Genomic DNA, 11,322 nt, shown 5'->3' on the forward strand with positions numbered 1-11,322 from the left:
AAAAACTTAGAGTAGGCGAGTCAGAACACCAGCTACCTTGGATTATTTTTTATTTATTGAATTTATATACCGCCCTATACCCGGGGGTCTCAGAGCAGTTCGACTTGTGGAATCATGGTATCCATATTTCAGCCACCAGTCCTCCAGGCTTTGTTTTGGAGTTAGGCGTAGCAATGATTGTAGTCATTTGTTTTGGTGACATGGTGGCACTGTACTTCTGGTGTAATGACGATAGTGAGGCATGTGTGAAACAAATCTTAGAAGCCACTTGATGTCTTTATATAGAAATTCTTAAAATATTCAGTATATATTTACACGCAAGATATGGCTGCTGGGCTGCATTTGACTGGGTGGATTACGTGTTATGCAAACCTGTTCTCTTCCCTGGGTTCTGCTTCAACAGGTTTCAATCCTAAGCCCTTCTCCTATTCTCCTAGTCTTTGCCAACCCCAACATGATACTTTTGAATCTCAGATTTGGAAGGCAAAACTAATGAAGCGATATCAGAAAACGTTCTTAATATTCATAATTCTCAATGCGGACGTTTGTAGCACACTGTTGGCTATTTACTTTAACATCCTTGTAACTAAGGTGTTAGGGACACAGGTGGCACTGTGGGTTAAACCACAGAGCCTAGGACTTGCCGATCAGAAGGTCGCGGTTCGAATCCCTGCGACGGGGTGAGCTCCCGTTGCTCAGTCCCTGCTCCTGCCAACCTAGCAGTTCGAAAGCACATCAAAAGTGCAAGTAGATAAATAGGTACCGCTCCAGCGGGAAGGTAAACGGCGTTTCTGTGCACTGCTCTGGTTCGCCAGAAGCGGCTTAGTCATGCTGGCCACATGACCTGGAAGCTGTACGCCGGCTCCCTTGGCCAATAAAGCAAGATGAGCTCCGCAACCCCAGAGTCGGCCACGACTGGACCTAATGGTCAGGGGTCCCTTTACCTTTACCTAACTAAGGTGTTATAATAGAGCGGTAATAAAAATGGAGACAAATAAGAAACTGCATTTGTTTTATGTCCATTTCAAACAAACGACCCATTTTGTCATGGCTTCTGGTTGTGCCTCATGCCATTTAAATATTCTAATCTGATATTTGATTGAGGAATGTTACATATTTCAAAGTGAAAAATGTGTGTCACTTCACTCGTGAACACCAGTCTCCCATCTCTACTTGACAACAGATTCATTTTTCCTTTTCCTTTTCCAAAATGTCTGAAAACAAGTGGGGATATTCACTTTTTAGCACAATCTGTTCTTATTATGCTCTGGTTCATATGTGTTCATTTTAAGAAGGCAACAAAGTGAGGTTAGCGAGAAGAGTCTCCCCAGATCAGCAGCAGTTGTCAGTATCAAAAGCAACCTACAGCCATTTTCCTGTGTCATGTTCTAGGTAGATAAGACCTGTAGCATCTCAAATTCTTTTTTGTGGGGGTCAGAGGTAGCACTGCATGACCATGTAGTTAGCATGAGACAAAAAAGATGGTTAGAAGTTGTTTTTGTCTGGGACGGTGTTCTGTTCTTGAAGCACAGCTTAGAAGGGGCAAGATCAGAAACTTGACAGCTGATACAGCCACCTAAAATCTTTTTTCATACCGTGTTTTTAAAGAAGCAAATATATGGACTGGGGGGTGAGACTTTTAATGCTCTATTTGGGGCCAAGCAAATATAACTCTTCACAGAAAAGAGTGAAGCCTATATTTATAGACTAGATTTTCCCCTCTTTCATTTCAAAGGGAGTGGTTACACAATAAAGAGCTATCCTTCTTTAAAATTACACATTGAAATGCCGAATTATAGGACATCTTAATTGCTGTGCCAATACTGTGTGTACATGAAAGATTCAATTATCCTTAAACTCTGAAGAAAGATTCTCTTAATTATGATTAACTGTAGTAAATAAAAGATTGCAATGAATATGTAACATTGATAATGTATCATTGTATATGTTAAACAGGAGATAACAGTGGTGAGAAGTTAAAATACAGGTTGAGAATATTTGCAGTGTTGTATGATATTTATTGAGCTAAGTGACACAGATACAGGCTACAGACCAAAGCATATTTAGTGGAGTAAAACCCACCAGTAGCAGGACAGAGATTTGAAGTGGCATTCACCTGACCTCCTGGCAGCTGAGTCACTGCATACCAGGAGGAAGAACTGACAAGGGAGTTCAGCGCAGTGCAAACCAACCAACAGGAACATCAGTTTGGCTATGCTGGTGTGTTTGCACCACTGAGCCAAGTCTGGTGGATTTTAAGCTGTCATAAACCCTGCGGTGAAGAGAAAAGCGGAGTTAGACTGGCTCCTAAACACATTCAGCTCAGACATATGACCTGGCAAACCTGCATAAGCTAAGCTGGCAAGAAGTGTGGTATAACTCAAACGCTGTTTTACAGGCTTACTTTTCCTTTGCCAAGGTTAGGCCTGCTCCTAAATGGACTTTGGAACTAGCGAAACTTTATACTGGCTTAACTTACTGCCGGGGTGCTTTATGCCAGCTTCTTGTGTATAGGATTGCTCCCCAAACCCACTTAGGAGTAGGCCAATGTCTACTACAATGGATTGAGGAAGTCAAAAGATTTCAGATGCTGGCATTTCTGTTGTGTCAGCCATCGGTTGGCTCTGTGGTCTAAACCACTGAGCCTCTTGGGCTTGCCAGTCAGAAGGTCAGCGGTTCGAATCAACGTGACGGAGTGAGCTCCCATTGCTCTGTCCCAGCTCCTGCCAACCTAGCAGTTTGAAAGCACACCAGTGCAAGTAGATTAATAGTTACCGCTGTGGTGGGAAGGTAAACGACGTTTCCGTGCACTCTGGCTTCTGTCACAGTGTCCCATTGCGCCAGAAGCAGTTTAGTCATGCTGGCCACATGACCCGAAAAGCTGTTTGTGGACAAACACCAGCTCCTTTGCCCTGAAAGCAAGATGAGCGCCGCAACCCTATAGTCGCCTTTGACTGTCCAGGGATCCTTTACCCTTTACTCTTTTTTTCACTACATGAGTGCCTTAATGACATATTTCTAGTAGTTTGGCTCTTGCAGTATATACTCTATTTTTAAAAAAAATAATTTTACATGTATGGCCCTGAAAATCAGGGCCGAAATGGGGGGAAAATGAGCAGTAGCAGGCCATTGCAATTGCATCCTGCTTGTAGCCCCAATTTCCCACCTCTGGCTATTGTGAGAGCAGGATTCTGGGCTAGAATAGTCCTTCCTCAAAGCCCCCCACTGTAGAATCTTCACATATAACAGCTAAATAATGGTAAGTTACGGTATGTTGCGAAACAGTAGTTTACAGCACTAATTCACTTTTCCTGTTGAAAGTGAATCTGGAGCATTCAGCTCTCGGGCCATAAAATTCATGTGCATGTGAAATCATAGTATGTGTTTTTGTTGTTGCCAAACTTCACCTGTTGTTAACTGGCTTGCTTTCCGCTGACTCATCAGGTTTTGGATTCAGGACGTCTGAAAGAATATGATGAGCCGTACATTTTGCTCCAAGAAAAGGAGAGCCTGTTTTACAAGATGGTTCAACAAGTGGGCAAGGCCGAAGCGGCATCCATAATGGAAACAGCAAAACAGGTAAGGCTGTTCTCCGCCTCTCCCTACCCCTGCTAAAATGTTGTAATTAAGTTTGTCTCAACAATTTACTTTTCACAAGTTAGCACATTCAGTATTTCAGAAAACCCCATCCTCTCCACTATAGTTAAAGGTCTCGTAGCTTTTCAGTTATAAACTCTTGTTTTTCAGCGCTTTATTACTGGGATTTAGAATAATATATACCCAGAGCTGAAAATGACATGCTGCCATTGCAGACAACAACTATGCTTGGGATTGTTTGTTTTTATATCTGCGGGGAAGATAATACATACTCTAGTCCTAGACACACTGTGCTTTTCCCTGACCACCGTGTTGCAAATTGAAGCCGGGGTTGCAATGAAGATTCGCTGTGCTCCTAGAGCCCATGCTTTTTTTTTTTTTGTCCAGCAAATCTGCAGTTTATGCATGTGCTATGCAAGCTACAAGAAAACTCCATATCCAATGTGAATATATAGTATTCTTTAAAGCAGTAGTTTTTCCTCTGAATCCATTTTCCAATCTCTAATGATATTTTGTTCTTGCTGCCTTGCACATAAGCCCAATAAAATCCTTCCTGGCCTGCTTGTGTACTCATTCATATAAAATATTTGACCTGGGAAAGGCAGCGGGTGGGGGAGGGGAGCTAATAAACTCTTCCAAATATGACAAATGTTTCCCAACCTTGGTAACAGTAAATCACTTTTATTCACCACAGATAACCAGGTAAATGGCTATTTACAGTAGTCAGGGCTGACCCCACGGCGAGAGGGAATGAGGCAATTGTTTTCATGCAGCAGGAGCAGGAGAGAAGCAAATTGGTGCCCTACCCCAACTCTCCATTTGTCACATTATTGGGTGTACTGGATGGGTTTGCAGCTGCCCGCCCACCCACCTCCTCGTCCTGCATGACGAGGAGTCCTTTCTCAAGGGAGTCCTTTCTCAGAGTGAGGCTGGTTGGAGAGGGGCTGTGCCGCTTCTGTGTTTGTCATTTAAGCTGAGAAAGGCTGTTTAAATATAGAGGAGGAAGCCTAGGTTTATCTAAGCAGGCCTAAGCTTCTTTCAGCTGCCGCTGCAAGCTACCTTAGTGGCACAGACACCGACCAGGCCATCTCACCAATAATGCTTCATTATGAAAAAGGACCTCCATGGGTCTTTTTCAGAGCAAGGCTCAGACTGGGAGGAGGAAGGGGTGGTGGCAGAGAAGCTGTCTGTCCTGCTATCACTCAAACAACAAGGCCTGAGGTGGAACGGGGCAACAGCAGCAAAGCATCAGGCACTGCTACTGATGCCGCAAAGAAGAGAAGTAAGGTAGCAGTGGCAGGAAGAAGATAAGGAGCCCCGCGTTTGACAGCCCTCACCCTTGCACTGATCCCTGATCCTGAATTCTTAGGCAGCGAAAGAATTTAATATGTCAACTTACTGACATTTTAAGGGCCTAAGCCCTTAGCCGCAAGCAGGCCTCAAGATTGTGTTCTCCACAAACACACACACATCAATTGGTCTGTGCAGTTAATCCTAACCAGGGTTTACGATGAGCCATTTTAAAATGGTTTCAAACTCTTGGTTTCAACTGGTCATCCTTGATCCCCGTTCTTTAACTATGGCCCTCTTTTAAATAAGAGGGAAGAAGAAGGAGGCTTTGATGAACGGAGAGTAGATAGTGTCATTAAGCAAACAAACAGCTCTTCTGGAGAAGCTCTGAAATTGCTGCAACCAGAGGTTTATTGAAAAGGTATAGAAAGGGATCTGGGTTGAATTTTTGGTTCAGTGCTTGGAAAGCTGAACCAGGCAAGCCCTGTGGTTCCTCCCAAAGCTTTGATTCTGTGTAGGTATGTTGAGCAAAGATTAAAATTTCAGCTATTGCAAGTAACACCTTTTAAAAGTGTTTTTAATGTAGTCATTGTGATCTTTATTTCATAGTATCCTCGTTTCTTTGAAGTGCCAGGGATCTCTCGCTCATATATCTTGCAGTATTAAGACTCTAACTCAACTAAATGCTTTTTCTTCTCCTTTCCACCCTGAGATGCTTTCAGCGAGGGCTGAAAGGCCGCTGCTACTTTCATTCTGTCCTAGGGTAATGTGGCAGAGTCTCACTATTAACATTCTTAAAGGAAGCTCACTTTTTCACCTTGGGTTAAAATACTATCTTAAAATGCATCTTCTGCTGTTGCCACGCCATTGCAGCCAGCAGCCAATGATGCAAGAGGGGGAGGAGTTATGTACAGTGTGGTTACAAAGTGGGGAGGGGGCAAAGAGTCAAGGAGTGGTGGGAGCACCACGTTTCTTGTTCGGTCCCAGGTCTTCAGAACTTACTCAGCAAAAGGTGTGGATGGGTAACAAGTTAGTTGTTTCCTTCCCCTAAAAAACAACTTCTAGGAAGCATCTGATCTCGTGGTGGATCTTTCCACTACAGGAAAGAGGCATCCTGATTGCTAAGATAAAAGGAAGGGCAAAGGACAGAAATTCCCAGGAGACTAGAATATGAGACTGAAGTAGGAAAAGTGCACTAAAGGGTAGGGGGAAATAGCAGCCCTTTTAGATGCTACAGATTCCTGTAGCCTGGTGCACAAAAAAGTGTTGCAGTAGTAACAGCTCTGACGTCACATGCCTAAAACGGTAGGAGCAGCTATGAACGCTTATCTCGCAGAAATCACTTAGGTTACCTGTAGATTTCACCTTGGAATATTCTTTCTTTGAGGGCGAGTGACTTGCTTTAAAACGAAATGAAATGAAATGAAAGCTCAGAGTCTGGGCTCTGGGCCTGGCAACCCATACAACAGTACTCTTTGTGGTCCAGTACTCTTGGTAGACCCTGGCTACAACTTGTATCATTTGAGCCTGAAATTATAAAAGCTCCGTAGTAGGCACTGGATTTCATCCCACAGAACCCCAAGAGGTGTTTTTTAAAAAAAACTGGAATTGCCAACTCTTTTTGTGGAATGGTGTCTCTGCCTAAAAGAGGCGTATGGTATGCAATAATTCAGCGGGAAACACCATCACATTGGGGGAAGCTGTGATAAGAAAAGTGTCTTTCATTGAATTTCTGCACGGTTCTTAAGAACAGGAGCCCTGTCTGATAATATGTTGGCAACCAGGCATGTTCAAAAGCCGTTTCCGTTGTAGATGTGTTGCATCTTAGAAGATGAAATTCCCATAGCATGCAGGAGGAGTTCATTACATATATATATATATACATATATCATCCTTCACCAACATGTTGTTGTTTTTTGGGCTATAACTCTCGCCAGCTCTACTTTGGAGGGTCCAGGTTGGCAAAGATTGGCTTACATGTAAGAGCGTTCACTGGATGGTGGCCTTTCTATGTAAATTAAAAGAACGATTTATTAACAGCTTTACTGGAACATACCCAAACAACTCAAATTACTAAAGATTAAGGTTTCATGCTCTCATTTCATGGCAGCATGAATATTAGGCCTAACTCATGACACATGTCAGCCGCGGGGAAGATAGTATATTTTGTGTGTGTTTTAAAGGCTCAAACAAAACTTTTCACATTCTTCTTTGGGAGGAAAATACATTTTGAAGTCCTTTTTCACCCAAACACATTTTCCGATAAGAGCACACAAGTCTTGACATTATTTCATTTTGTTACACGCATCTGTCAGGGAGCAGAGATATGATACAGCTACTAAAAACTGATGGTTGTGGAACAGTGAAACTTGACAGCATTTCATTTCCTTTATGTTCTGATTATACATTTATCAGGAAACCTGTATCTCTGGCAGTTCAGCTAGAAATTGGTAGAATTCAAGAACTCAAAGGCTCGGCAAAGAACTGTCCTATTATTTGGTATCATCTTACATTTTAGAGAAGTTGCTTGGTGGAGCCTTTGTTACGGCTCTCCCTTTCCCTTTCATTATTGTGGCACCCTATCCCCAGATCACATTTCTATAAGGCTCTATGACTCCTCCACGGCGCAAATTAAACGCTGGGATCTTTCATACGTACATCCCGAAGTTTCAATGGTTGTCAATCATAGTTTGTAAAATGCAGGGATTACAACCTTGATATTAACATCCAAATCCATTGTGCTTATTTTTATGTGTGAAAATGAAAAGCCCTTGTGCAGACACTAGATTTTGAAGCTGCTTTGTCACCCTGTTTTTAATTTATCTCCATTTCTGAGCCGGTAAAAGGATTTTATTTATCTGTTTAATGTCAAATGATAAAGTTATCAGTTGATCTGAATTATTAGCACTTTGAGTGGGAATAGCAGGCATGTATGTTGATGCACCGCAGCTTGGCTGCAAGTTGATGGAAGAGCAGAAGACAGTTTTGCTAATTTTAAAGGAAAATATATGTATTACAGCTGTGTCCTTCTCCCATTGATATGCATCCTTTCATTGCAGTGTTTAGAACAAACTGCTTTATGAAACTAACATAGAACTTTCCCCTCCTCCCTAGGTTTATTTTAAGAAGAATTACCCTGAAGTTATTCCAAACGGCCAAGCAGCCACCAACTCATCAGCCGATGATTCACAAGGATTAATTATTTTTGAGACTGCACTATGATCCCAAGCAATTATGGGTGCTGGATTTTGTTTTTTAGCAGAATGTAATGCTAATACGATGTAAACCAAATATTGCTCTTAATTGAAAAGACTGTTTTTGCACTGAATAGCTACTTGTTATATTTTGGGGGAGGGGGAGTTTTGCATTACTCCTGTTCCTTGCATTTGAATGTAATGCACTTCAATATTTTTAAAAAAGACAGTACATTTTGAATCTCTCTTTGTAACTGCTTGATCCTGTGGAATTAGCAGCAGAAGATTGCCCCAGAATATGTATAGCCATATTCTATGCTGGGCAACCGAGGCCCGGGAAATCCTGATTGTACTCAACTCCCATCAAAGTGCCTTGACGCCAGGAGTTCTGCACAGGAAGATTTCACTCCTGATCGTATCTCCTGGATTCGTAGGTTGCTACATAAAGATGCTCTTGATACAGTGGTGCTGTGCTGGAAAGAATGGCGCTGTTGTGGCAATGCTTAAGTTTTCTCCTGCATGAGCATTACTTTCAGTCAGGGTTAGAGCTCTGACCAAAGGCCGCCTGTGGCATCACTGCACTGGCAGAAGTCCCTTTAAACGTGAACCTGTTGTTTCAGAGTGTAGTTGAATGCTGCAAAGAAGGTCTTGCGCCATTTGTAGCACATTGAAACAGAACGCAGTGGGCCAGCTGTTCATGCCCTGACAGGCCCTCCTAAGAATCTGGTGGGCTGCAGTTGGCTCGATGGGTCACAAATCATACAGGCCTTCTGTACAGAAATGAAGCACACAAATACATACACTGTTTGCTTGTTTACTACTGTAGATACCTTTGAACCACCGGTGCAGGACACCTCCCGCTTTGAAATTTCTCAGGTTGGAAATAAAGAATGTATTTTTTTTAGCTTTGCATATCGAAGGAAGGCAAATGAAGACGTTCTACTTGGCCTAACAAATGCAGATTTGCAAATCCTTAGCTGCATCCATTTTATACCAGACCAAAGTTATTTCTCTGGAGGGGAGTTCTCCGCTTCCTTGTCTTTTAAACTTGTTTTAAGTGGGCAATGATATCCCAAACAGAAATGCAACACAAACAGTTGGCAGTTTTCATTTTCAAGAAGCTTAGGCATACAAGAAACTCCCCCTGTACCTAGTTTGCCTTTATATGCCTACAATAGACACTTTCAGAGCAATATATCAGGAGATGATGAGACATATCACTAAGGCTGGGTTAAGGAAAACGGCTGCTTAACAAACCTTACAGTGCTTTTCATGTGGCTTCCTGACCACATGTCGTTGTCCTGACCAGTTCACAGTTACTGGCCAGGAGTGGGCTTTCTGTACCTTCCTCCCAAACTATCCTTGGAATGGAGGAATATTGTGGGAAGAACCATCCAAGAGTTGGAGTCTGGGCTGAAATGGTGGTTGTTATGTTAGTATGGTCCTTCTGCAAGAATCCTGCCTATTAGAGGGGTGGTGTGTCCTGTTTCACCTCATGAGGAGAAATGGAAAGTTCTGCTTTGCCACTCCTGCCGCCACCTGCCCTGCGGCCTCCACTGCTGATGCAGAAGTAGCGCTGCCATCAGTGCCAATTTGGGGCAAGATCGTGCTGATTTGGGGGTGAAATCTCACCCCAAATGGACACAGTCTTGCCCAAAATCCGTGCAGCTGTGGCGTGCTTCCTGGGGGGCTTCTGACACCAAAGTAGTGGCATTACCCTGTCTAATTATCAGGGTGGCTCTGCACCTATGTGGCTGTGTTGTGGCTACATTCGTAGGTTGGCACGGGGGAAAGACACAGGAAAGAATATCCCATGCCAAGACAAGAGTAGTGGGGATTCAGCCACTGTAATAGCCTGTCAACTAGTAGGGATGGTTTGCACCACACATCTGCTAGCACCTAATTAGAAATATAGGGAAGCACCAGGGACATTGAATTCTTACCAGTTGACAGTGGGTTACAGGCTGCTGTCTTACAAAGCAGTTACATGTACACTTTTCTGGTGCTGTATTCAACCACCGACTGAAGGCACAATCCCTAGGTAAGGCTAAGTACTGCTGGGGTTGTGATATTTGTGCTAATTGGCAGTGGGTCTTGATGTGTGGGGGTTTTGCAAATATTTGTCACCAGCCACACATCATGGGAAATACAGTTATTGGCCAAACATTCCTAGCTCAAGTTTTGTGTACAGAATAACAACCATGGCGATGCTATTCAAGCATCTGTTGAATGATGGAAGTCTATACAAAAGAATGTTGTAATATTTTGTGTGGCTGTCAGCGCACACGTGTTAAAATAACTTCCCTTTCCTCTTTAGTAAGCATTTAATCGCAATGTTTTGCCAACGTTGATACATAGAAAATTCTCTCTGGTCAAGTTATCAATGCATTGTTTGCATTTATTGTGCCTTACTGGATTTCAAGCCAAACTTATTTGAAAATACAATCATTTTAAATCCATATTGTGTTCTTGTTTCTCTTAAAGGTCTTTTACACTTAATTGCAATTGTTATCTGTGTCTCCACTGTACCACTGTTCTTCCATATTGGGGGGGGGCGGGGACTGAACATAGAAAATTTGTTCATATCAAGGAGATTGGCTAGGCTAGAAACAGATACCTGATATTTTATGTGGAGCTATTTTTTATGATGAAGCATCCCCTACCTGTATCATGAAGTGGTAAGATATGCCCCATTTTCTCTTAAGACTTTTGCCATCATAAACACATGGACACACACCTAAGTGTGAAAACGAAGGGTGTTTTTATAAATTGTACCTGGCACAGAAACTTTCCCAACTTCCTCTTCTTTGAGCCAGCGAGAAATATCTTCAGGGATTAGGTGTACTGGGAGAGGCATTTATCATAGGTAGAAGACCCTCCTTAAATAGGAGTGTTGGCCATTCCTTCGCCTTTTGGTTTGATTGCTACTCATTTAAGCTCTTTCCTCTGGGTTGACATCCTGTGGAACAGTGAAGGAGGCAAGTTTTGATCTGGAACCCCCAGAATTATCCATACTATGCACCTCAACACTATTATAGCACTTAAAGGGTCATGGACATCCTGTTGAAATCTAACGTGCTTGCAAGTACTTCAGAGCATTAACATTTTTCCATTTTTGTTATATCTGTCCCTGACGAGCCCTTTGAGGATCAACTAGGAGAGAAATTAGATTCAGTTTTAATTTAAAGGCGAACCTACCTAATTTCCACTATCTGAAATATATGCAAATTGCAACACGGCC

The 11,322-nt window shown here is 42.6% G+C and overlaps 1 protein-coding gene across 1 annotated transcript in view; it reads left to right on the forward strand.

Annotated features, from left to right (window-relative positions):
• Positions 1-10,540, forward strand: part of ABCC4 (ATP binding cassette subfamily C member 4 (PEL blood group)) — a 153,194-nt gene extending 142,654 nt beyond the window's left edge. The window contains exons 30-31 of the mRNA XM_083610412.1: positions 3,445-3,579; positions 8,002-10,540. Of these exons, the coding sequence (XP_083466538.1) occupies positions 3,445-3,579; positions 8,002-8,109 (243 nt within the window). The 3' untranslated portion in view covers positions 8,110-10,540. The remainder of the gene's footprint in view (positions 1-3,444; positions 3,580-8,001) is intronic.
• The last annotated feature ends 782 nt before the right edge of the window (positions 10,541-11,322 follow it).

The sequence above is a fragment of the Podarcis filfolensis genome (genome assembly GCF_964270895.1).
Source record: "Podarcis filfolensis genome assembly, chromosome: 4".
NCBI lineage: Eukaryota > Metazoa > Chordata > Lepidosauria > Squamata > Lacertidae > Podarcis > Podarcis filfolensis.